Below are 27,299 nucleotides of genomic sequence, written 5' to 3' on the forward strand. Positions count from 1 at the left end.
CTAGTTAGGGTTTTGACTGAAGCAATAGTTAAATGCCCCAAAGCTGGCTGTGCGTGGGGAGGTGGGGGAGAGAATCACAGGGAAGAGAGCAGGAGAGCTGCCAGGCCTCGTTGGGAATGGGAGCATCTCTCTGGAATGGCCTTTAGCGTCTGTGACTGCCCCTATGGCAGGTTCAGGGCAGTCTCCTTGCAACCCTTGAGTTGCCATGGGGCAGAATTCAGACCTGGCATGAGTGGCAGTGTCTCTGGGCCCAGTCCAGCTTTGTGGCCTGTCGTGATGCAAGTTGTATACGTGGTGCATGGAGCAAAATAGTGAAACTTGCACCGATTTGTGCACAAGACCAATGTAATTTACACGCTGAGAGGATGGATGGGAGGGAATCAAAGAAAAGCAGCACTCAGGAGAATGCTAGACAAAGCAACCCACTCCTTTCCTTATCTCAGCCCTTCTTGTTAGCAGACATCCACACCAAGGCGCAGGAGAGATTCCACTCCTTTTTCACACCCACTGAATGCCAGCTGCATGGAGTGTCTCTGCTTTCCCATGCCTGTCCTGAGTGCCTTACCCCACCAGAGACCTTGCAGGCTTCAAGCCTAGGTTCCATGGCATCAGTGCTGCCCTGAAGGCAGCCGGTGTTGCGATCTGTTCTTTGCCTGGGGACTTGAATCCAGCGCCTAGTCATATAACACACCAGCCTCCCGAAGCCTGTATATGTTCATTGCCTTTCTCCTAACTCACCCCAGCTCCTTTTCCCATAGGCCATCAGCAGACCAGTCCCTGGTAAGTAGCTGGGAGGTTTGGGGCTGTTTCCTCCATGTGTGTTCTCGGGAGGAAAGGCAAGTGGGCAAGGCCTTGTGATGGAGGTTGCTGACGCTGGTCTTGTTCATTCATCCTTGCAGACCTACAACACCAACGCCCAGGTGCCAGACAGTGCAGGCACTGCCACCGCATATCTCTGCGGGGTGAAGGCCAACGAGGGGACAGTGGGCGTGAGCGCAGCCGTGACCCGTGCTCAGTGCAATACCACCGCGGGCAATGAGGTCACATCGATTCTCAAGTGGGCGAAGGAAGCAGGTGAGCAAGTGGGCAGAGCTGTAAGGCGTCATGTGTGATACAGACCAGCTGTCTGGGCTGGGCCCAGTGTCCAGAGTATAGGGTGGGCAGGACAGGGGCATGGCCAGAATAAGTTGATTCATTTCATGGGTTCTTTGTTTCTGATATCCCTGTCCCTTACAGCAGGACTTCCTGGATGTGCTCCCCTTCCAAAAAATGGAGGCGGGGGGAACATCCCCAACCACAGGAACAACCGACATGCCGAGGACACCTGAACCAAAGCATGTGAAGTTTCATCCTAAACTAATGGACAGTGTCCCCCTCCGTGTATCAGCTGAAAAGAAATACCTGAGATGTTTTCCCCAGTGAAATCCCCATCTCCTGTCTGTCCTGGGCATATCCTATTGTGCCCCCTTTAGGGCTGTGGCTAGAAAATATGTCCCTCCAACATGATGGTGAACAAGGGGAAAATGATAGCATCCCAGAATGCTTTGTGTTTTCGCCTACGCGGGTGTCAGTACAGCATGGTTACACTCAGATCGGGATCAGGCCCTTTAGAGCTCTGACCATCAAACCACCTATCACGCTCCCACCTCACTCATCCCACTGTTAACCCCTTCTCTCCTGCTGCAGGCAAGTCTGTGGGCATCGTAACCACCACACGGGTAAACCATGCCACTCCTAGTGCTGCCTATGCCCATTCTGCTAACAGGGACTGGTATTCTGATAATGAAATGCCCCCGGAGGCCATCCAGCAGGGCTGCAAAGATATCGCCCAACAGCTCTTTGACAACATTCCAGACATTGAGGTACAGTGTGGAGAAAAGCAGAGCTGGTGAATGAATGGCATTATATTCTGGGGGGCTGGGTTTAATATAGTGAGGGCTGGGATCCGTGGGAGCTGGCATTGATTAAACCATGAAATTGTAACATGGGTAAAATGTGTTCTGCAACCCCAGTTGGTGGCTGGGCCACATAGAAGGAAACAACCTGCTACTGCTGCCAATTAATGGAGTTCCTCCTTTAGCACAAGAGGTAGAAATATGTTCTGCAGTGCTGGAGGCTGTAGATTCATACCCTGCTGCATACCCATGGGGGCTGTTAGAAAATCCTATTTCCTGGACAACTTTCAAACTGGACTGGACAAAACACAATTATTGGGGGATGGATTAGGTAACCTCCTAGGTCTCTTGCCTCTCAGTGGGTGAACCCCTGCCTGCACTCAGCTCTGCTGGTGGCGGGGCTGACAAACCTGGGGAGCCCTCAGCCAGCTCCGGGGGGAGGGGACCCAGGCATTTGTCCTGCTACTCCAAGCCAGACTAGTGCGTATTAGATGCTGGCTGCTGTAGCATGTACATAGAGGCCAAGGACTTGGACCACGCCCTCAAACTGGGAGACCCCAGGGGCAGGGGTAGTCTGACCACCCACTGCCCCGCCCTGTGCCAGTGCTCAGGAAGATGCTGGGAGGGAGCCCTGCCCTGCTCTGGCTCAGGTACCCTAGGCTACCTGCCATACCTGTCCTGCAGTGGGCAGGATTCGTTAAAAAGGGTTGGATGGTCAGTTTGGATCGACACCCAGAAATGTGGCTACTTCTGCTAGGCTTGAGATGTCTGGGAACAGAATTTGTCATGAGAGGCAGCATGGTGCAATAAGAAGGGGGCCATTCTGGCAGGTAGCAAACTTTGACTTGCTCCTTGCTCCCCCCATTGACTTGCTGAACTGGGGCAAGGGCTATCAGTGAGGGTGATGCAGGGCATTGCCCCTTATAGGGATGGAAAAGGACTGTTTCTGTTCTGTACCTGGTGTTTCCCAGCTGGATTTGTACATTACTGTTGTCCTGAGCACTGGTGTAAGATAATCACTGTCTGTCTCTCCCTGGAGAGAGAGAGACAAACTATGGCAACTGAAAAACACTCCTTTGTATACTTATATCTTGGCTTACTTTTACTTTGGACCTTAAAGAGTTCACTTAAATCTTCTTGTCAGTCAAGTCATGCCAGCATTGTGCATTTTGGAGCTGTGCAGTGTGTCAGAGCAAATCGGTGTGTGTGTGAGAGAGAGAGGGACCAACCAACTGCTTGTCAGTTTTAGAATTAGGAGTTCTGGAACTTCCCTGACCCCTCTCAAAAAATTGTTTCACTTTCTACCCTTGATTCCTGGAGTAAATTTGTAGTAGGGTCAGATTAGTGGGAAGAAGAGATGGTGATCTGCTAAGCTCAGCCCCTGTGAATCACCAAAAGGAGACGTTGCTTGCAGTAGATTATGCAGGTACTTATCTTTGTTTGCTAATAGCTGGGAGTGGGTGACAGGAGATGAATCACTTGATTACCTGTTCTATTCATTCCATCTGAAGCACCTGGCATTGATCACTGTTGGAAGACAGGATATGGAGCTAGATGGACCTTTGTCTGACCCAGTATGGCTGTTCTTATGTTCTTAAGTTCTTGTGCTGGATGACCTTGAGGAAGACCATTCCCCTCGATGTGCCTCAGTTTCCCCACCTGTAAAACAAGGATGGTGGCCGTTTCCTACCATGACAAAATGCTTTGAGATCTCTGCATGGAAAGTGCTGTATGTGACTGGGCTACACTGCATTGATAGCCCTTGCCGCAGTTCAGCGCCTCCAATCCCAACTCCCTCTGCGAAGGAGAGGCTCTGCAAAAATAATAAGCACTGAAATTATTTGCACTTCCTTGACCCTCTGTGGCTGGATTTGGATGAAGGTTTAGGTCAGCTTTTATCTTATCCAAACCAGCGTGCCTTGCCCTAATGGCATCTAAGGGCTTATCTACACAGCAGCGCAGTGCACAGTATGGGGAGGGGTGAATTGTAGAGTGCGCTAACATGTCGTTTTAACTGCCCCATGTAGACCCTGCTGGTGTGACCTGAAAGGTACCTAATGCACCTTGATGTAGTCTTATTTCAACAAACCCTAAGAGACCAAGTTGATTTCAGTGGCTTTTGTAAAGCAGGCTGAAGGAGAAGACCCTAGCAGCAATGGAGTGTGTTCCAATCTGGGCAGGACTCCCTTGCCACATTACCTTCCTCTGAGAGTGATTAGTTTTGTATTGTGGTAGCGCCTAGACCCAGGATTCCAGTGCAACAGAATATAAGCTGGTCCCTGGCAATCCAAGGTATTATCTACATCTTGCTCTGTCTTTAGTGCCACCCTTTGGGGGTTCATAGAATCATAGACTATCAGGGTTGGAAGGGACCTCAGGAGGTATTTAGTCCAACCCCCTGCTCAAAGCAGGACCAATCCCCAGACAGATTTTTTACCTCAGATCCTTAGGTGGTCCCCTCACAGATTGAACTCGCAACCCTGGGTTTGGCAGGCTAATGCTCAAACTACTGAGCTATCCCTCTTGTCTGGGGGGTGGGGGGCAGGACTGGGGTGAGGAAATTAGGAGCAACATGGGAAAAGTACTACCTACGCCTCCCCAGAATGCCATGAGCTCTAGACTTCGTAGCCAAATGAGCTGTATCTCACCCTCGGACCCAGTGCGGTGTGCCACAATGGCTTGGGAAGCAGGAGAAGAGTGAAGGGAAGCCTGACTAGGCCCCACATAGCAATCCAAGGAACACTGACAATGTAAAGACTTTCAGATTAATAACACAGGATCAACTGACTTATCTGGGCTCTGAGAGAACTGCCTGCTTTGCAGACACTGCTCTGCATCCTGGTGGAATTCACCCATCACAGAGTTCCCTCCCCCTCCGCCCCCAAGCTGTGTGCTGGCTCTGCTCTACCCAACTTGCCTTCCTCTGGCAGCAATATTGCCAGCAAGGTGGCATCCGGTGGGGCTGTCTCTTGGCCCACGGTCCCAGGCAGTTAATGTGGCAGAAGGGGGAATCCGACAACAATCTAGCAGAGGCAAATATTGCAAGCTGGGCTCAATCAGGGACTGTGGCAAGTGAAAGGAGTTGGCTGGCAGTTCAGCTCAACATGGTGCTGGGCACCCCCCGTCCCCGAGAAGCTTGGCATGTCTCAGGATTGGACCCTACTGAAGTAGTTTTGGAGCATCAACAGAACAACGATGTCCTTCCCAGAGCTTCCAACTTTGCTTCTGGGTGGATAAATAGCTGGTGTCTGCTGCTTCCCAGCCAGCATTTGGGATCCACCAGCCTGTCCTGGACTAATGACTCCTTCCCTGATGGCAAAGGCATGAAGTGATTGTGTGAGTCTTTGGCAATGAAAATGGCAGGGACTGAGTAGGAAGTAAGGGAATGTTCTTGGGGATCTGCTAGCCTTCTGTGTGACTCTTAATAAAGCAAATGTCAATGCTGGAGGGCTGGTGTGGGCTACCTGGGTCCTCTCCTGAAAGGCTAAGATGGGGGTGGTGGGCTATCCAGGGGGCTGCCTGGAGGGGGGACAGAAGGCCACCTCTGCTCTCAAAAGGAACATTGGAAGCTAGGCCTGTGGGAGTACCTGCCTGAGAAGGGCTGTTTCTCAGCAGGGCTCATAGCTTGGATGTGTCGCATGATATGGGGCTTCATCTTTGTAAGCTCGGGTGCTGGTATGGGGTATTTCAAGATAAAGGGTGTCTGGACCAGGGGTCTGTAGCCACAAGGGCCATCAAAACAACTTAGAAACTTCATTACAACCTCTGATCTTGGGCACTCTCATCTGTCAGGATCACAAAGGCACTGGCTTTTCAGCAAGATGCCCGTCTCTGCCACTGAGCTGCCTTTTTGCTTCAACTCCGAAGTGGTTGGTAGGGGAACAAGGAGGAAGCTGCAGCCTCCAGCTGGTGCCAGTGCCGGGGCCTATGTCACACTTATGCCTTTTGGAGGATTCATACTCTGTCCCATTGCTTGAACATCTCAGTGAGAAGACTGTCAGAACTGGCTGGCTGGATTTGGCTGCTCTGAGGCTTCTGGGGACAGCTGCTGGTGTCTCCAAATCAAGGCTTTGTGTCTCAGTTTCTGCCCTTGGGTACAGGGAAATGAGGGGATCTGACTCTTTCCTCAGTGATTTAGGCCTCTGGCATCTCCAGATTGGATGATTATGTACTAAGAATGCTCTCTCCACATTGGTCTGACAAAGTCCTGGTCTGTTGACCGTCAGGGGTCATGGGATCTCTGTTCTCTCAAGCCCTTTCACAGGGACCAGAATGTGTCCCTAAATGCAAGACCTGTTCATGCAGAAGTAGGAGTGTCAATGCACAGCCTCTTCTGACAGTGGTGTGCTTCTACTGTAGGAGAAATAGTCCCTCACCGCATACGAGGTGTAGAGGTATGTGTCAGGATGCGTTACTGAGTAGCACCTGTCTATAAGAAATTACAGAACAGCTTTTCGACAGAGGGTACACAGGCTTGAACAGAGAACCTTCAAATCCAGCTAATCATTTTATCTGCATTCCAGGTTCAAGGCAGGGGAAACCATGATAAACATTGTGCAAAGCTGCAGTCAGTGAACTCTTGTTTACAAACACGCCTCTCACTATGGCATTGATCCGGAGCAAAGAGCGGCCCCTACTTGATCATTTTCACTACTTCCTACAGCACTTGGACCTTTGTGGGAAGTGTCCCATCCTAACAGTGGCCTGGCTGGCTGAGCAAGTGAGACCTGAGTTACTGTGGCACGTTTGACAGGGACTATCTTTCTGTTCTGTGTGTGCACAGTGGGGTCTTGCTCTGTGGCTGGGCTATTACACAAATAATTACTAGTGGGCATGCCTAGGTGCTGCAGGAGCATGGCTCAGAACACCTTTTCCAGGTGCCATGGGAAGCTTAACTGTGTGTATTTGAATCTCCTTGGTGAACAGAGTTTTGAGAACCACCTTGTGCCATGAGAATTGCTCAGATACACTCCTGGTATCCAGCATGGTCCTCTACTACCGGCAGTGGGTGAACCTCAGTGCCGGCTGCTCTGAATGTTTCTCTGAATCCTTTTGGTTGCTTTTCTGAGCCTGCTGGGTCCAGAGATCTGAACACTGAAGGGAAAACAAATTTACCAAACTGTTCATGTTTTTGTTAACCCAAAACCTGTCTTCTACTCTGGCTGAAGTTTGGGTTTAGCTGTGTTACTCCAGATATTTTCATGCAGGTTAACCTTTATTGTAGATGGAGAGCAATAGAAATCAGGAACAAGCCACAAAAACATGTCCGTCAGGGAACACAGGGCCAATCTCGGCTGGACCAGCCTGCGCTGAACGAGGCACATGGTCAGATTTTCCATTGCTCTCAGTAAAAAGGGGAGTTCTGTGTGGTTTTCATTGGGAGCTGAGTAACTTTGAAAATCTGGCACTTCATTAAGGCACCTAGATGGGAATTGGGCTCTTCTGCAAATCTGGCCCACAGTGGCTGCCAGTCTTCTCAGGCAGCAGAGGCCTGAGATGTAACGTAGACACAGAAAACAGAAGTGTAATAGTTACGTAGATAAATCCACCTGGGGTGGAGATTTGAATTCAGGCCAGAGGTTCAGGCTGGATCTAATTTTATCCCGAATGGTGGTCTCAGTGTTACAGGCATAAGAACTCTTTGCACCACAGAGAAAAAGATGTTAGAAGCAAGAAACGAGCCCCCTGGAATGATAGTCTGATTTCCGGTAACATATGGACCCTGTGGGTTTTGTTTCATGCTCCCATTAGCATTACAGTGGAGTGGAGATGGGGGCTGAACCCAAATTCTGAATCCCAGCACCCCTGGAAAACCTTGGCAGCTTGGATCTGTCCCAGATTTTGTGGTCTGGGATTGAATTAGCTTTCTTCTTTGGAAGAAACCACTTTCCTGACAGCTTGTGAAAGGCTGTAATTCTGGGTTGCCAAAAGCCTGGGAGGAGAAGGGGGAAAGAAATGTGAATAATAAGTTGTTGTTGTCTCGCAGGCTGACCTTCAGCTCACAACTGGCGCTAGAAGTAAAGGGCCATGCTCTGGTGCCCCTTGATTCCCTGATACCGCAGAACACTCTCTGCCACTACAGAGATCTAGCCCACTGTGCTTTTTGCCAACGAGGCCAGAAAGTCGTTAAGTGTCTTATGGGCATGGAAAGAAAGGATGTTAAAATTACAAGGGAGGCAGCTAGTTGGCAGGGGCAGCTGTAGCGGAGCAGGTACCTGCCGCAGAGGCAGAGTCTCATTAATGCAGCGTTTGCGGCAGGGAAGGAAAAAAATCACCCCCTGCCACCACCAGGCGGTGGAATCCAGCAGAAATGTTCTTTGGGGCCAGTTCTGTAAATCAGTATCCCTCTTTTCTTCAGAATAACCCCAGATCAAACAGCCAAGCCTGTTAATTAGTGGTTTAACAGGCACACATTTTATTATTTTAACTCAAGCCCAGGTGGGAAATAATTACACAGGGCAGCAGGCTTTTTTCCCTTAAAATTTTTGCTGTTGATTTTGCAGCTTTACAGGTCACCTTCTGAGAAGGGAAATTGTGCCCAGGCTAAAAATAATAATGAGCAAATCAAAACAAATGCCCAGAGATGCCACTCAGGTGCAGCATTGGATTTGGGGTCTGAGGCGCTAGCTAGTCAGACCTATTCAGAACTAGGCCTCTGCTCTGGGCCTATAGAATCATAGAAGATTAGGGTTGGAAGGGACCTCAGGAGGTCGTGTAGTCCAACCCCCTGCTCAAAGCAGGACCAACCCCAACTAAATCATCCCAGCCAGGGCTTTGTCAAGCCTGACCTTAAAAACCTCTAAGGAAGGGATTCTACACACCTCCCTAGTGAACCCGTTCCAGTGCTTCACCACCCGCCTAATGAAATAGTGTTTCCTAATATCCACCTAGACCTCCTCCACTGCAACTTGAGACCATTGCCCTTGTTCTGTATCTGCCACCACTGAGAACAGCCGAGCTCCAGCCTCTTTGGAACCCCCCTTTCAGGTAGTTGAAGCAGCTATCAAAATTCCCCGTCACTCTTCTCTTCTGCAGACTGAATAAGCCAGTTCCCTCAGCCTATCCTCTAAGTTGTGTGCCCAGCACCCCTACTCATTTCTCGTTGTCCTCCGTGGCCTTTCTCCAATTTGTCCACATCCTTTCTGTAAGTGGGGGCCCAAAACTGGATGCAATAACTCAGATATGGCCTCACCAGGTGCCAAATAGAGGGAATAAATCACTTCCTCAATCTGCCAGCAATGCTGTACCAATGTACTATAGCTGTTAGCCATCTTGGCAATGAGGGCACACTGTTGACTCATTATCCAGCTCTGTACACTGTAACCCTAGGTCCTTTTCTACAGAACTGCCACTTAGCCAGTCACTCTCAGTTAGCAGTGCATGGGTTCTTCCATCCTAAGTGCAAGACTCTGCACTTGTCTTGTTGACCTTCATCAGATTTCTTTTGCGTCCAATCCTCCAATGTCTAGGTCACTCTGGACCTTTCCCTACCCCCAGCTTAGTGTCCTCGCAAACTGTGGAGGTGCAGTCCATCCGTATATCAGGATCAGGGTGGCAACTTTTTTTTGCCCACAAGGCCACATCGGGTTTTGGAAATTGTATGGAGGGTCGGTTAGGGGAGGGGTTGTGCCGCTCCCTCCCCATCCACTCCCCTGGAACCCCTGCCCCATTCCCAACCCCTCCCTGACTGCCCTTGGAACTCCTGACTGCCCCCATTCAACACCCTGGTCCCTGCCTCTGACGTGTCCCAACCCCATCCACACCCCGATACTCCTGACCACCACCCTGTAATTCCCCTGCCCTCTATCCAAGCCCCGCCCCCGCTCCTTCCCCCTAGTGCACTCTGGAGCACCAGTGGTGGCAGCGCTTACAGCCCCACTGCTGCGCTGAGCAGCCATTGCCATACACCACGCAGCACGAACACTGGTCAGCCCGGGCTGTAGCTGCGCTGCTCCAGGAGCGCACAGCCCGCTACAGAGCGTGGCAACTGCGCGGCTGGGGTGAGGCTGAGAGGCGCAGGGAAGGGGAACAGTTGCGGGAGGGCCAGGAGAGCGTCTGCGGACTGTAGTGTACCATCTCTGAGCCAGATATTAATGAAGATGTTGAACAAAAACTGTCCTAGACCACCCTCTAGTGCACTCCTCTTTGATACCAGCTGCCAACTAGCATCAAGCCATTGGATCACTATCCATTGAGCCAATGATTTACAGCTTTCTGTCCACCATGCAGTCCATTCATCCAGCCTACTACTTAACTTGCTGCAAGAATACGGGGTATGACCATCATCAAAAGCTTGCTACAGACTTCAAGAATTATCATATCACCACCTTTCCCATATCCACAGAGCCAGTTATCTCCATCATAGAAGGCAATCGGTTGGTCAGCATGACTTGTCCGTGTGAATCTATGTGACTGTTCCTGATCACTTCCTCTCTCCAAGTACTTCAAATTGATTCCTTGAGACTGCTCCATGATTTTTCTGGGAGAGGTGAGGCTGGACTGGTCTGTAGTTCCCGGACCTCCTCCTCCTTTTTTAAAAGAGGCACTACTTAGCCTTTCCAATTGGTTGCCCTCCCGATCACTATGAGTTCAAAAGAAATGGCCGCCGGGCTCTGCAATCACATAGCCAACTCCCTCAGCACCTGGATGCAGCGCATCGGCCCCCATGGACTTGGGCTCATTCAGTTTTTTAAATACCAGTCCTCAGCCCCATGGTCCTCAACCTTTTTGTAGCCAGTAGCATCATTCAGTTTTGAAGAGGGGCTTGCACCAACAATTTTCAAAGCTTATTTTGTATTTGTACATTAACTAATATGAAAAAATCATATTGAATATTACAATATATATGAATCCATAGATAAAAAAGGGTAATTTTACATGTAAAATGGTATAATTAAATTTATGCGGCAGTTACTCTTTCACCTTACCCGGTGAAGTTTCTCGTTTTTTATCTACCTGTAAGAAAAATAGGGTTTTTACAAATAAATGTCGAAACAGTTTTCATTTATTTATTTAAAAAAGTAAAACATTGTTTGAACTGCTAGGTCCAAATATATTTATTATTCTTACCTTAACATAAGAATGAAGCCTGCAGCCGGGTTCTCTGTCCCCAGCAGGCATGGGGCCTGGTTTCGGCTCCAGCTTAAAGCCACGACCCCGCGCTGCCGGGCACTTGGAACACCAGTGCCTGCAGTCCTGGAAGCGCGAAGAGAAGCCACAAAGCCCCACCTCTCCAGGACGAGACTAGGGCGTAGCCAGGTTTTCAGCGTCTAATAGGGAGCAAAAACTGTAAAAAAGGTGCCCCCCGGCTCACCCTCTAGGCCCCGCCCCCCAAAAACGGGGGGGAAAAAAAAAACCCCCGGCCCCCCCCCCCCCCTTTTTTTTTTTTCCCAAAAAACCCCGTCCCTCTTGCACTGCCGCCTGTCCCCGACTCCTGTCCCAGTGCTTGGCTGTGCCTGCACCACGCTGGCCTGCTGCCCCGCGGCTCCCCCGGTTGTGTGGTGGGCAGCGCTGGCTGGGTGGCGTGGCTTCCACGCCTGCCGGCCTGACGTGAAGCAGCTACTTCCGCTGAATCCCTCCAGCTACGCTATTGGATAGAGAACACCGGTGCCTGCAGCCCCAGAGTTCTCAGTCCTTGGCAGCCGCGGGGCGACGGCTTCTCTCCCTTGCTGGGCACTATGCGGGTGCACATAAATGCGCCGGCGGTTGCCATGGCACCCACGGGCACCACGTTGAGGACCACTGCCTTAACCTGTTCTTTCACCACTAAGGGCTGCTCACCTCCTCCCCATACTGTGCTGCCCAGGGCAGCAGTCTGGGAACTGACGTCTGTGAAAACTGAGGCAAAAAAAGCATTGAATGCTTCAGCTTTCAGTGTCACTGTTGCCTCCCCCATTCGGTAATGGTCCCACGCTTTCTCTGACCTTCTTGTTGCGAACATACCTGTAGAAACTCTTCTTGTTACCCTTCACATCCCTGGGAGGGTTGGCCCCATCTCCAGCATCAACACCAGTGTGAATCCTTTCATTTAGTGGAGACATGCCCGATACTCACTAGGAGTGAGAGGAAACTTAGACCCTTTGTCTCGGTGTAGATGCTGTTGTCATCTGATGAGTGCAGGGGGAGGACACCACGCTGTGAGGCCATCTGTGCACTGCATTTGGGAGCTGTGATTGCAGGATGTGTAGATGTATCCAAGTTAGATCAAGTAACAACTGCAGTGTAGCTGCAGCAGCACCGGTGGGAGTGGTTGAGGTGTACCAGGGTACCAGGTGGGAGGTCCCCCTCCCCCCTGCTGTCCTCTGGGCTTTTGCGGCTTCACTGCTATTGTCACCTGAGCTGGCATTGATCTAGTTAGTACCATGCAGCCAGTGCAGTGGGCTTGGCTCCTGGAGCCGGACTGCCCCCAGGGGTCCTGCCTGGCCTCACCCCACTTCCAGAGGCTCATGTCCCCTCTGCTTTGCTTCCAGGACTTGCTCAGCGCTAAATAGGGTTGCCAACTGTCTAATCATATAAACCAAAACACCCTTGCCCCACCCCCCTGCCCTTCCCCAAGGCCCCTGCCCTTGCTCCACCCCTTTTCCGAGGCCCTGACCTGCTCACTCCATCCCCTCTTCCGCCTTTGCTTCCTCTCCCCCACCCTCACTTACTGTCACCAGTGTGGGAGGGCATGTGGGCTCTGGGCTGGGGGGTGGGGCTCCAGGCTGAGCCTGGGCACAGGGGTCCAGGAGTGGGCATGGGGTGCTAGCTCCGTAAGGGAGTTTGGATGCTGGAGGGGGCTCAGGGCTGGGGCAGGGGGTTGGGATGCAGGCTTCAGCTGGGAGGTGCTTACTACAGGCAGCTCCTGGTCGGCAGCGCAGTGGGGCTAAGACAGGCTCCTGCTTGCCCTGGCCTTGCGTTGCTCCTGGAAGCAGCTGGGATGTCCCTGCAGGAGTGGGAGGGGGCAGGAGACTCTGTGTGCCGCCCACACCCACAAGTGCCGCCCCTACAGCTCCCATTGGCTGTAGTTCAGAACCAAATCCAGCCTTTCTCCTCCGAACAGTGAAGGGCCATGAGCCAGGGCTGTGGTTTGGCCTGTGATTCAGGGCTACCCTGGTCTGCTTTGCAAATCTGGCCCTAAGAGACTTGCCAAAGACCCCCATTCTGGCAGCAGGCCTGGGGCAGAATGAGGATGGAACCCAGCTGGGCTGGCCCAGGGCTCTGCTCTCACCATTGGAGCCAGCTCTCACCCAGTGTCTTTAACAGACTAGGCTCAGTTCTGCTTTCAGCTGCATCTGTGCAGCCCGGGTGGGGCACTTCTTATCCCCCGACCGGGTGCTACAAAATGTGTTCCCCTTGTCAGGAGGACACCAGGATCTGTCCAGGCCAGTGGATTATTTTCCCGCCCCCTCCTTGGCTGTTCCTCTTCCATTTTAAAATAGTCATTTTTAAAAAAATCCAAATACACAAGAGAAGCAAAAACAAATATGGTCCCTTTCCCGAATACTCCTGTTCAGCGCCATGAGTGCCCCTTTCATAAGCAGACAGTGTCCCTGGGGTACCCTGAGGCAGGCGATGCCTGTTTGCGCAAGGCTTGGCCTGCAGTGGTTAGGCCTCCCAGCGCTATGTCAGCAGCACCACAGGCGTAAGCTGTGTGTGGGCACTGAGGGACATGCCATGCAGGGATGGATATTACTTGAGGGTTTGTCCACTTGTGATGTCCTCTCCTCCCTTTGGGACCCGTGGGATGGGAATGAGAACAGGCTACTGCAACTGCAGACAGCACAGGCTATTCCTAGCTGTGGCTGATAGAGAGCAGCAATGGAGTTTTGCAGCCTGCATTCGCTCGAGCCAGCGGTGCTCCGTGTACTCCTGCCACTTCTGCTGCCATAGAGTCCAGGAATAATTTCTAATAAAGCTCAAGCTTTGCAATGAGCCATATCCCCATTTCAGGCCACAGCTGGCTGGCACCTTGCAACAAGAATCTGCTGTGCTTAGGGTGATCAGATAGCAAGGGTGAAAAATCGAGATGAGGGTGGGGGGTAATTGGCACCTATATAAGACACAGCCCTAAATATCAGGACTGTCCCTATAAAATTGGGACAGCTGGTCACCCTAGCTGTGGTCACTGTAAGTGACCCTGGTGTCCTGTGAGCAACAGCTGGAGATCGTGGTGAGTTGGGTGCTCTGGGCCAGGCTACCAGGTTCACTAGCTAGTGCTGGTCTGTCTGCATTCACGTCAGGAATTCATTGACTACAAGAGCCATTCGGACCAGTCAGTCCAAATACTTAAATATTCAGAAGGCTAAAGTGTAGGCTTGTGATTCAACCTTCCCCACCAGCCAGGAAAATCCTGGGACTTGCTTTCCTGTGCAGAGCTTGGATTGACAGGACAGACGGCTTCGCTGATTATCCATTCCTCTAATGGTTATTTCTGAAAGAACGGTGGAGAGAAAGAGACCAACTGCCATCACACTTTGCTGGTGTGGTAAACCCAGGACAAACAGTTACAAACGGGGGGTAGTAACTAGTCCCAGGGGGTTAAAAGGCCTCTCCCAATCCACTGAGGAGAGAGAACAACAGGGATTACAGAGTGAGAGAAGCAGGGAAGCTGCCAGTAGGCTGGGTGCAGCAAGACACCGAACCCTCCCAGGAAGGAAGGCTGCACTCCCTCCTCAGAAGGGAAGGAAAACAAGCACGAGGGACGGACTGGGGAAAGGAATAGCTGGACCCTGTGCTGCCGGTAATGATCTGCCTTGCCCAAGCACGTGTCTCCAAGGCTAAAAAGGACTGAGCCTGCTGAGGAGAGGAAGGTACTTTGTCACACCGGCTAATCTGCAGACTGCGGTTTGGTGCATTTTCTGTTGTGCCTGCTTGCACCCACTGGGCAAGCTGTGCTGGTGTCTGTTACTCTTACTACTATGGGGGATAGCTCAGTGGTTTGAGCATTGGCCTGCTAAACCCAGGGGTGTGAGTTCAATCCTTACAGGGGTCATTTAGGGGGTCTGAGGCAAAAATCTGTCCAGGGATTGGTCCTGCTTTGAGCAGGGGGTTGGACTAGATGACCTCCTGAGGTCCTTCCAACCCTGATATTCTATTTCAACAATTGCATCTGTGAGTGTTAAGTCCCAAGGGCTCTAAAAGTCACATGACAGCAGATGGCATTTTAGCAGCATCTTAATCCTGTTGGCCCTGTGAGTGGGGGTCTGAGGCACTCTGATCAATATACGATAGATAGGGGCAGACTCTTTGCTGCTGTAAACCAGTTGTGGTGCTACACTGAGGTCTAGCCCAGTAACTGATGAAGCCTTACACTCTCCATAGGATCAGATTATTATTAGGGTTGGAAGGGACCTCAAGAGATCATCTGTTCCCCTGCTCAAAGCAGGACCAATTCCTAAATGGCCCCCTCAGGGATTGAACTCACAACCCTGGGTTTAGCAGGCCAGTGCTCAAACCACTGAGCTATCCCTCTCCATCCTGAGAAGTAGGCCAGTATCATTAGCCCCATTTTATAGATGGGGGAAACTGACGTGCAGGGAGTTGAAGTGACTTGCTTCAGGTCACAGAGCTGGAATTCTGTCCCAAGAGTTCTTGGCCTCCTGATCCCTCCGCTAGACTATGCTGCATCCCAGTGAGACTGCAAGCGTGTCTCTGTCCACATACTGATGGACAGCAGAGCCTGAAAACCGGTGTCTGTTTAACCCTTTGGTTAACATGCTTGATCTCTGCGATACTCTGGTGTGGCTGAATGGAAACGGGGTTCTTTTTTGTGCCCTGCTCTAGGTGATCATGGGAGGTGGCCGGAAATACATGTTCCCAAAGAACACCAGCGATGTGGAATACCAGAATGATGACAAGTACAGGGGCACTCGTCTGGATGGCAAAAACCTCACAGATGTCTGGAGAGATAAGAAACCTAAAGACAAGGTAAAGGGGAGGGAGGGAGATGTCTGGGGAGTGGATCAAGGACAGAAGGCTGCAGGTTTAAAGATTCTTTACTCAGGATCTCTGGTTCAAGCTCATGTTAAAAGATATGGAAATGATCCTGCTGACGTAGCACTTCCCTTGTTCAAAGCTCAGCACAGTCAGTAACTAACTTCCACAGCCCCTGCCAGGAATGGGGAGTGTTTGCAGTTCTGTCTGGCACCTTCTATCCAAAGGAGGAGCTGTGTGTCCTGCAGACATTAACAGGGAGACAGATAATAAGTCTCACCCAGGATCATACAGTGAGTCAGCAATGGAGCCAGGATTTACAGCTTGGGAGCTCCTGACCCACCGGTGAGGGTCCTTCGGGATGAAAGGTGCTCTAAGAAACTGTTATCTGGATACCCAGGGCACTAATGAAAGAAAAGAAGGTTCCTGAGTTTCAGCATAAAAGTACTTCTCTTTGGAGTATGCAGTGTTGTTGTAGCTGCGTCAGTCCCAGAATATTAGAAGATATTACCTCATCCACCTTGTCTATCTATTGGACCACTTCTGTTTTATGGTTTTATTCTGATTTATTGGTCCAATAAAAGTTATTACCTTACCCACCTTGTATCTCTTTAGAGTGACACAAATGAGCCAAGCTGCCTTTGACCTTTCTTGGCCAGAGACTTTGTCCCATCAGCACTTTACAGTCTCTCTAGATATCTATGTGGCTGCTAGAACCATAACATCTTTGCTGGAATGTCAATGGGGGGCTGTTGATTACAAAGAGGGCTGTTGCCAGCTTCCACCCAGTTTTTCCAGTCACCCCTCTTACCCAGGCTTGGAGCTAATCTTTGCAGAAGACCCTAGATGCCTGTATGGTTTTGATTTATATTCCAGAAGTCCTGAGGTCAAGACCCCACTAAAAAAACACACAGGAAGAGCTTGCAGACTAAATAGCTAAGACAAATAAAGGGTGGGAGGGGGTGAAGCCACTTGCCAAGGTCACTCAGTAGAGGTGGATGTAGAACTCAGGCCTCTGAAGCCAGCGTCCAAGCCACTGGACCAATCTGCCTCTCTTTGTATGTTCCGCTGCCTAACTAGATAGTACCCCCAGTGCTGAAAGATGACTTTGTCCTAATATAGCCTCCCGAGCAGATGTCCTGGCAAGCCCAGTTCTAAGCTGTGTTCTCTGGAATTTCCTGCATGCGTTGCTCTGGGATTGAGAGCTCTGTCTCAAAGTCTATCACTTCTCTGTGTGCAGCTTGTCTACACCTGAAACGCTGCAGCGGCACAGACACTCTATGCTGACAGGAGAGGTTCTCCTGTTGGTGCAAGTAATCCACCTCCCCAAGAATGAGTAGCTAGGTCAACATTCATCCATTGACCTAGCGCTGTCCACTCTTTGTCGCTTTTTATGGGGACTTGGGTCAGCTTAACTGCATTGCTTAAAGGTGTGGATTTTTCACACCCTGAGTGATGTGGTTAAGCTGATTTAATTCTCTAGTCTAGCCCAGGATGGGATTTCAGTTCCTGCTTAGGTGAGGATGCTAGGGGGATGAAGAAGAGAGACTGGAAATGATGGTGGTTGAACCCCTGAAGACCGTAGTGAGCCCTAGTAGTCTGAATGGCTTTGATGTTGATGGAAGTTAGATTTCTAATTGGCTTCAGCTTTAAGTGTCCACATTGCATACACTGAGAGTGAAAACAGGAGTCAGCAGAGGACAAGTGGGGATGGTTATTCCAGTCTAAGGGATGATACTGTGTGCAGGAAACTGAAAATCCCCAGACTCTCTGGATTGACCTTTGAAACTAGCCCTGCAGCAACCCTGGGGAGGTCTGCAAACACACCAGCTCACACCCTGATCCAAGCCTGAGCCCTGAACTCCTCTGTTGCTCCAGCAAGTGCTGCCACTAGTCACTTGTAGTACTGGGAAGGAGACAGCACTGCTTGGTGTATCGGGAGCAGCCCTTGGAGCAGCTTGGATGGGCTCAGGAAGGAAGCACATCCAGATCTTAGCTAGGGGAGGCTGCCACTGCATGGTGCTTTGGTCAGGGAGAGAAGACCTTCCATGCCCCTACCCCCAACCAAATTGATCTGTTCTGAGTTGAGAATGAATGTAGCCGCTAGTCTGAAGAATATCTGTGATGCTGCTGGTTTGACCATACCCCTCCCTTCTCCGTAGCACTCTATTTCTTATTGCAATTCCTGTTATTCTTTTGGGGTTCAGTTGTGCTCACCCTCTCACATTCGTGCCTTTCATCACAAAGGATCCCACAGGGGGTTTTACCAGCTGTTGGCTTGTATACTCAGGAGTTGCTTTGCTGCAACAGAATTGCAGCCATCTCTGGGGTGGCACTGAGTGGCCATTTAACAGCCCATGGCAATGCTGCATGGCAGCTCATAGGAAGGAACAAAGGAGAATTCTGTATCCAATGGAAACTGCTTTTCTCTTCCCTTGGTTATGATTTAGCTGGGACGTAAACCACGGAACATTTGAGTTTGACTAAGACCAGCTGGTGTAACCTGGCCTCCCTCTGGCTCAAAGGGTTTCTGTTTCTTCTGCTGCTTGCGCCCTCAAAGGGGAGGGTCTGCGTTAGCGGCATTGGTGTTGCCCGGACGTTTAGGAGCAGGCATTCACTCTACTGGGGTATCTTGACTGGCAGAGGGAATCTGGACAGATATCAGACTGGGTGAGGAAGGGAGCTCACAGTCCGGCTGCAATGGCTAGAGCGAGGAGAGCAGGATTGTCCCCAGGCATGTGATGTCAAGCGGAAGGAACTTTCTCTTCCCTTGGCATGGTGGGAGCAGGCATAAAGCGTGCTGTGACGGGAGAAGGTTGAGCTGGCCTGAATCTTGGCCTGACCCAAACTGGAGCCTTGCCTGATGGTCAAAGCTTGCACAACATTTGTATCCTTTCCCCCCCTCACACTGCTCAGTGCTGGCTTTGGCCAGAACCAGCCCTGAAACCTGTCTTAGGCAAGAAGCTGAGCTCAGGGTATTTCTGGCTCAGCCCAAACCAGAAATTCTCATGGCAAAGCCTCTCTAGGCCAAGGCACGTGGGAGAAGCATCTGAACTGAATGGAACCTTCAAACCTTTGAGGTTCTCCCCGTCATTTAGTTTCTGAGGCTGAAGTGGGGTGGAGGGGAAGGAAACACAAGGGTTTGTTTGCTCATGGCAGCTCCTATAAGCAACATGATGGTCAGCATAGGTACAGGGGGCCACTCACCTGGATCTGATTTCAGGATCTGGACCAGAAGTCCCTCTCTCTACAGCACTGGCAGATCTATGGGCATTGTTGCTATCAACCCTCACTAGCCTTAGCTCCAACCCCCTGGTTCTAGGTCAGAAGCAAACCCAAGAGGGATCAGTTTTCTAGTTCTGAGGAGACTATAGCCTCATGCTGTTTAGCTGCTGGGGATCTTGTTACATTTATTTTCTGCTGCTTTGGGCCAAAACCTTGTGAGAATGGGTTGTGGGATTTTAGTGCTGTAGGATCAAACCTGAATCCTAATCTTGTGCCTTAAAGCCAAAGCCTCTGCATGTTCTGAGCCTCATACTAGGGCTGCAAAACTTTGCCTGTGCTTAAACTTTATGGGTGGGATGTTCAAAAAGTGCTCCGCTTTGGCTACCTCTTATTCAGCTGGAGCGGAAGGGAGTTCTATCACTGAGGAGCACGCCCTGGGTACTTTATCTGTTTTATTTTCCACGAGTCCTCGGAATACAAGGTCTAGTCAATTTTCTGTAGAAACTAAAGATCCCATTTCACTTCTTGATCAAAAAATCCCCCACACCACTGTCATGTTTTTTGTAACTGTTGCCCTCCACCGCAGAGGTGGCTGCATTTCTATGCTGCTCTATGTAGCTGTGTGTCTATTATGTAACTTTTATACTCCAATAGCACCTAGAGGCCAACCAGGTCAAGACTCCATTGCACTGGGCACCATACAAACGTATAGAAAATGATAGTCCAGCCTTAAAGGACTTACAATATCTGTAGTTTGTGACATGCTTTGGGATCCAAGTTGCCATATAAATTTAAGATCCTTATTATGATGATCATTCATTGCACAATAAAATACATTTATTAAGAGACAAGAGAAATATGTGTTAAAGAGGGCAAAGCTGCCTGATTTTCATGCCTGTGAAGTTGTCTGGACAGATATCGATGCATATATCTGGGGTATATGGCAGATGTTGTCTGTGTGTGCAATACGTATTGCAAATACCGTCTCTGGGAAATGTCTGTGGCTCCCAGATTTGAAGGGCAGAAGGAGCCACTGTGATCATCTAGTCTGACTGCCTCATAGCAAAAGCCAGAAAAATTCTCCACAATAATTTCTGTTCAAACTAGAACATCCAGTCTTGATTTTAAAATTGCCAGTGATGGAGAAGCCACTACAACCCTTGGGAAATTGTTTCCAGTGCTTAATTCACCTCCTTAATTCACTGTCTTATTTCCAGTCCCCTCTGTAAGGAAGTGTGCATAACAGCTGCTGTTCCTTTGCTCTCCCCTAGAATTCCCGGTACGTCTGGAATCGCAGTGACCTGTTGTCCCTTAACCTGATGGAAGTGGACTTCCTCTTAGGTGAGTATCTAAGAGCAAAGGCTGGAGGTGCGGGAGCTAAGCGAAAATCAGTGAGCTGGGGGACAGATTTACAAAGGTCTTTATGCACCTGGAGATGCAGATAGGTGCCTAGTGGGATTTGTGAATGCTCCTCAGCAAGTTAAGTACCTAGCTGCCAGTGAACGTCAATGGGAGTTGGGTACCAGCTCAATTAGGCACGTTTTGTCAATCTCTGATTGGGTGGCAAGGGGCCAAGACCACCCTGCCCCTCCCTTGTTGCTAAAAGAGAGGTTTGCTCAGATGTCGGCTCTGTGTATGTGTGTGTATGTGTGCTCTCGTTCTCAGCTCTGCGCAGACAGCGGAGATAGCAGACTTTGACTGAGCTGCCCATTAAATCCACAGACTCGGTTTTCAGCAAAGGAACTTTGGTCAGGTTTATTGCCGACGAACGGTGCTAATGTCCTGGCTCAGTGGTTTTCTAACACATGTATGCTCGTGACAATGGAGGTTCAGTGAGTGGCTGGACTTTCCATTCTCCCCTTGGCCAGATAAAGACACTCCCTCTGAGATGCATCTTTGTACACAGCTACAAACAAGTTACGTGTTGCCTCCTTGACGTTGCTAGTTACTGCCCTCTGACGTACCTGGATACCATCCTGTGATGTAGCTAACCACCACCCATTACCATGTACCTGTTGGTTCAGTCAAAACATCTCTATCCATCATGCTGTTATCCTGACCTGATCTTTAAGATAGATCAGTGCATTCCTGTTATCTTTTGAGGAATGTGTTTTGGTATCAAGATTTTCTGGTATCTTTCTGGAATACTTTTTTGTATATATTCTTCTGCCTAGCACTACTTAGGAATGTGTGTTTCTGCAATATCAGCCCTGTTCTTGCCAATTCTGTGAGCAGGGCCTCTTGTATATGCCTCTTGCTCACAACTTAACTTTAGCCCAGGCCTCAGACCTCATACCAGGCCTCCAGCACCAGGCCTAAAGTCTCAGGCCCTCTTTCTACTACAGGGAGGGATTTAGGAGAAGGGAGGTAAGCTCATTAGGGGAAAGGCCAAGAGCCACCACAAGAGGGAAGTATCCTGTGTTGCCAGGGACTGATGGACTGTAACCCATTGTGGCTTCTCTGCTTCTATCCTCTATGATCCTTGCCTGGTGCAGGGAACAAGGATGAAGGGGTCCCTCAGCATTGGAAAAGACTGAAAACACCTGACCAGAAAGACTAAGTGTGCACTGAAGAATCTGCCTATCTGATACTCATAAACCTAGCTGTTCCCAAGTGCTGAGCCAACTGCTGAGGCAGGGAAAGGGGCATTTAGTGCCAGCCATGGGTGGGTGGGTGGCTGGAGTCTGCCCGTCTTCTAGCCTGCTGGGTCAACAGCATACTTGTAGGTGCAGTGGGGAAGATCACATCTCCTACATTGCTGCTCCCCATTCCAGTCTCTGCACAATGGCAGAAAGCAGCCGCGTGGCTAGGAGGTGCTAATGTCTTGTTCAAATACTGGCACTTCAGAGGTGACTTGGCTGCTCTGTGGAGTGATACCCTGTGTTATGCCTTGTGACCCAGGCAACATCAAAACAGTTGCGCATTACACCTCAGAAGTGTACGAAAGCAGAGCGTAGAGACATTGCATTATGCATTTGTAAGTACAGAGCTGCTGGTTAGCCGAGGAGCTGGCCATAACTGCCCCTTGGATGGAGGGAGAGGAACAGAGAGCAGAGCCACACAGAGACTGGGGGCTGGACTGATGTTTCTTTTGCAGGCAGGGGAGACTTCTTTGATTTTTATAAAATGCAGAGAGCTGAAAAGGCTGAGGGCTTGTACAGGACCTTCCCCATCAGTTGTGTGCAGCTGCTGTTTGTCCATCCAGCCATGCGTATTGAGGGAAAAACATACCCTGCAAAACACGTCTGCAAAGGATGCCTGTGGCTCAAAAGGAATTAGGCTCCTTCTGTATGGCCATGGCACTCTGCCTTCCAGCCTGTGACCCATGTTCTATCAGAACACAGGGTTTGTGAGGGACCCCTTCCCATCTAGCTACACAGAACAAGGAGTGGAGTCCTGACTCTCTGAAATCTGGTGGAGGAGAACCTGTGGATCTGCATCACTTCTCATCTGAATTTGGGGTGTGTTCTCCTCATTGTAGGCTCCAGTTATCCAAGTGAAGCACAGTGGGAAAGTGGCAGGAAAGGGGGATGGCCACTAGCTCTTGCTGAGTGAAATAACCCCTTTGGGCCCCTTGGACATATTGATGGGTACTCACAACAGTGTCGGAAACACTTTTCAAATGCAGCTGCAGCCTCACAAGCATCTGTGTCTGATATGCTCAAAAACAAAGCCATGGAGTCCTTGTCCCTGCTTGCAGAGAACATTGCTACCAAAGTGCTAGCAACCATGGCTTTGGAAACTAGTGGCCGGTGCTGCAGATTTGCCGTAGCATTTGTTATCAGGAATCACGGGGGAGTAGCAGTAACTTCAGTCAAAGTGCTGGCTTACTGAATTTACCACGACTGCTCCTTGATTTTTGCTAACAAATGCCCTCTTCCTCACCTCTCTAAGAGGGCACTGATGAGCCATAGCAGCACCCTCTACACCCAGCACCACAACCCCTAGGTAAGGAGGGGAGGCCTGGGGTGGAGAGGGAATGGAGAGTGAGCCCTCCCACAATTACCCCACAGCAGCGACTCCTGTGTACTGCGGGGCTGGGCCCAGCACCCTGCTCTGGGTGTTGCAACCTGGTGTGCAGGGCTGCAGTGCCGCTCAGTTTGGCTTGCCTGACTGGCACTGCCCTCCTGACACAATAGAGGATGAGGTGGGCAAAGCTGACAGGCACTGCTGCCCAGAGTTCTCCAGGTCCAGGGGCGGCTCCAGGCCCCAGCACGCCAAATGCGTGCTTGGGGTGGCATGCCACGGGGGTGCTCTGCTGGTCGCCGGGAGGGCGGCAGGCAGGCAGCCTTCGGCGGCATGCCTGCAGAGGGTCCGCTGGTCCCGTGGTTCCGGTGGACCTCCTGCAGGTGTGCCTGCGGAGGGTCCGCTGGTCCCGCGGCTCCACCGAAGTTGCAGGACCAACAGACCCTCCGCAGGCATGCCTGCGGGAGGTCCACCGGAGCGGCAGGACCGGCGACCAACAGAGCGCCCCCCGCGGCATGCTGCCGTGCTTGGGGTGGCGAAATGTCTAGAGCCGCCCCTGTCCAGGTCACAGCACCAGAGACGGGGCTGGGCCCAGCATCACGGGACACAGGAGCTGCCGCTGCAGGGTGAGCCATGAACAGAGGAAAACGTCAGACAAGTGGGACAATCAGACTGTCTGGGACTTTTTTTCACTCTGTGACAAACCCACAGCACTGCCAATGTCAAGTCCAGTGCTAGGCTGGCCCCAGTTGTGGCGTGGAGAGAGCCTTCCAGGGAGAGGCTCTCAGGACTGTGGCTGGGTCTACAGTTCTCTACCCTATTCGGTCGGCTGTGAGCGTCGACCATGCATCAGCTGTTGTTATATATGGGCCTGAACTGCAGTCCCCCATGTCTCCATAGGTTCTAGTTCCTGCAGCTCCTCACTCTGCCCGTGCAATGGTCCACATGGCAGTCCTCTTGGGTTCAGGGGCTCCTAGAACTGATGTTTGGATCCACAGCTCAGGCTGCCTTTTAAAATGGAGGCTGGTCCCTGCCCAGCCATGACTGGACACAGACTCTGGTGTAGAAAGCTTCTTCAGAAGATGTTCACTGTGCTGTGTGTGTGTGCACACGTCCACATGTACATATGGGGCCAGGTGTATGGATGGGTATGTATGTGTGTGTGCATGTGAACACCCACTTACTGGGCCAGGCACGTGGATGGGTACGTGTGGGAGGAGTGTGTGCACATGTGAAAACATACATATGAGGCCAGGCATGTGGGTGGGTACATTGGGATGTGTGCGTGCACGTGTACATACGGGGACAGGCATGTGGATGGGTACATGGGTGTGTGTGTGTGTGCACATGTACATACGGGGACAGGCATGTGGATGGGTACATTGGTGTGTGTGTGTGCACGTGTACATATGGGGCCAGGCATGTGGATGGGTACATGTGGAAGGTGTGTTAACGTGTGCCTGCCTCATACCTCTGCCACTTCCGGATAGATTGTTTTAGTGCCTATCCCAGCAGTTAGTGATGACAGGTCCATTTTGATGAGCATAAGAAAACAAATCCAGGAAGCCGTTTTTCCAGGTGGCTGAATTTGCTTTCTGAGTCTGGTTCCAAATGCTTGGGCCCCCCAGGAGATGCAGACACAGGGAGATCTCAGCCTGGAGTGATGGAATCTCTCCCTACATCAGCTCAAGAGCCGCATGGCACATATACAAAGCATCTAGCCGTGTAGGCCCCTCTCTCTCCAGAGTGGCTGAAGCCTTTGACATCTGAGGGGTGTTTGCTGCAGCCTCTGGCCACTTCCTTTCCCCTGAGTCGCATCTGAGGTACCAAACAGGTTGGAGCGAACAAACTCCTTTTAGATCATGCATATGTTTGGCACACATTTCCTGCTGACTCCCTGGCTAGCGAGATGCAGCCATCTCGTTAATTCATTGTTGGCTAGAAGGTAGGATTCCCAAGAGCCCGAACAGTGGAGCAAAGAGCCAGCATTAGCCGTGAGCAATGGGGAGGAATCATGACACAAAGTGAAGCTGCCCCCAGGCTCCATTATAACCAGGAGCAGATCGGAGACCACTGGAGTATTGGCGGGAGGGTAACTTGAGCAACAGATTGCAGTAAGAAGGTGTCTGTCAGACAAACTCCTCAGGAGAGCCACTGCCCCTGTCCCTGAGTATCTGAGTATGATGTGGGCATCTGGGACAAGTGCAGAGGAACCCAGCATGGATTGGGATAAGTGCTCAGCCCTTCTAGGCTCCAGCAAAAGGGATATGCTCAGTCCCTGGGCACATTAACCCCTCTGCTCCATGCACTGGCCTGTAGCTTTGGAAAAACCTGCCACCACCTCTGGCCTGGGCTTTCAACTGAGCCAGCTCCTGACAGACCTGAGTCCACAGCAGCACGGCCCTCTCCTGGCCAGCCTGAGTCTCTGGGTCACCTGCCACCTGCACAGTGACTCAGCAACCTCCAAGGAAGCAGGCCAGAGAAGGGCTGGATGTTCCTGGAGGGCCCAGGCTGTTGAGAGAGACGGAGCATGGGGAGCTGGAGTGATGTGGACAGGATGAAACTGGTCAGTCTGGAGTTGCCTGTTGTTCAGTATCGGTGCCACAAATAGGCAGGTAGTTAACGGGCTACTAATCCTCTCAGTCTTAATATCCCCTTGGATGTGGGGGTGGGTTGAGGGGACCCAGCAGGGGGAGCAGAGCCCCCAACAATTACTCCACCCCTGCATCATGTCCTACCTCCTCCCCTTGTCAGATCCATATGGATGTGCAAGGTGAGCAGCAGCCGCTGGGCTCTTTTTCCACAGTTATGTCTCTTGGAGCCAAGTCACACCGATTGCTGCATGTAGCAGGGACTTTGTACATCTAAGCCAGTTGCTAGGATTGGGGACAAAAGGCAGCTTGGAGTAGCTGCAGCAGTGCATGAGCGGGCAGTGTGAGCATGGAGGACGAATGCACAGTGAGAGTCCCAGGGAAAATGTGCACAGTGGAGCACAAGTCTGGAGTCCCAGGGAAAATGTGCACTTATAAAATACTGCAGAGACTCAGAGGAAATGCGAGTGTGTGTCTCTGATCTGTACCAGGTCCCCTTGGCTTCCAAGCAAAGTTCTGGGCCTGTCTGGAATGGTGTTGGTGTGTGTGCTGCTGGTGAAGCAGCGTATGGTTACACACAGTCATTGTATTATGTCAATAAAACACGTTGAACCCATTTCCCAAAGGAAGCACTTGCACACTGGATCTTGTGCTGGATTTCACGGTCTGTTTTTGCATTTTGAGAAAGTTGGCTACCAAGGTAGCAGAAGTGCTCAGCTGTCTCCAAAGTCTGACCCTCCATGGTGATTTGTGGTGGGTCATATGCAAGGCCTGAGGCAGGTTAATAGAGCACTTTAGTCATCTCAATATTGAGTGAGAGTTCCTAGGCTTCGGTAAGATTGTGCAAGAAAATCCAGTGTGGACCGAAGGTCATTCGCTGTGTGCGCCAGAATGGCACAGTCATCAGCATACTGAAGATCAGTAATAGACGCCCTGAAGACTTTTTAGACTTCGAGTGGAGAAGTTGAAGATTAAAGAGCCACCCGTCCATTCTGTATTGCATGTCAACTGACCAAAATGACTGCTAAATAGATGGAGAACAGGGTTGGGGCAATAATGCATTCTTGCTTAACCCCAGTTTTGATGACAACAGGTTCTGTCTCAATGCCATTACAAGGAACTGTGGCAACCATTTGATCTTGGAGAAGCCACAGGACCTTAATAAATTTTGGAGGGTAGCCAAATTTGGTCAGCATCTTCCACAGGGCATCACAGTTGACAGAGATGGACTGTGACCTGCAGCAGGACTCCAAGATCCAGGACAACAACTAAGACAACTGTTGTTCCTACACTCCTCTCTGGAGGTAAAACCTGGGTGACCTATTGACAGCATCTCAACAGTCTGGCAAGGTACCAGCAATGATGCTTCTGGAAGATCTTTTCTGTCCAGTGGCAAGATAGCTGCACTAATGCCAGTATCCTTGCTGAAGCCAATGTCACCAGCATTGAAGCAATAATCCTCATGCATCAACTTCGCTGGGCTGGACATTTTGTGTGGATGCCAGACTGTCACTTCCCAAAACAAGACCTCTACTCTCAGCTCGCCTATGGTTGGAGATCCTATGGTAGTCAGAAGAAATGCTACAGCAGTTCTCAAACTGTGGGTCAGGATCCCAAACTGGATCCCGACCCCTTTTTAATGGGGTCTCCAGGGCTGGCTTGCTGGGGCCTGGGGCCCAAGACCAAGGGCTTCAGCCTTGGGTGACAG

The 27,299-nt window shown here is 50.8% G+C and overlaps 1 protein-coding gene across 2 annotated transcripts in view; it reads left to right on the forward strand.

Moving 5' to 3' along the window:
• Positions 1 to 27,299, forward strand: part of ALPL (alkaline phosphatase, biomineralization associated) — an 85,974-nt gene that overhangs the window by 50,691 nt on the left and 7,984 nt on the right. For both annotated transcript variants that reach the window (XM_075060314.1, XM_032783935.2), the window contains 4 exons: positions 900 to 1,074; positions 1,687 to 1,862; positions 15,660 to 15,803; positions 20,306 to 20,375. In XM_075060314.1, coding sequence (XP_074916415.1) covers positions 900 to 1,074; positions 1,687 to 1,862; positions 15,660 to 15,803; positions 20,306 to 20,375 — 565 coding nt within the window. The remainder of the gene's footprint in view (positions 1 to 899; positions 1,075 to 1,686; positions 1,863 to 15,659; positions 15,804 to 20,305; positions 20,376 to 27,299) is intronic.

This window comes from Chelonoidis abingdonii, chromosome 23, assembly GCF_003597395.2.
Source record: "Chelonoidis abingdonii isolate Lonesome George chromosome 23, CheloAbing_2.0, whole genome shotgun sequence".
Lineage (NCBI taxonomy): Eukaryota > Metazoa > Chordata > Testudines > Testudinidae > Chelonoidis > Chelonoidis abingdonii.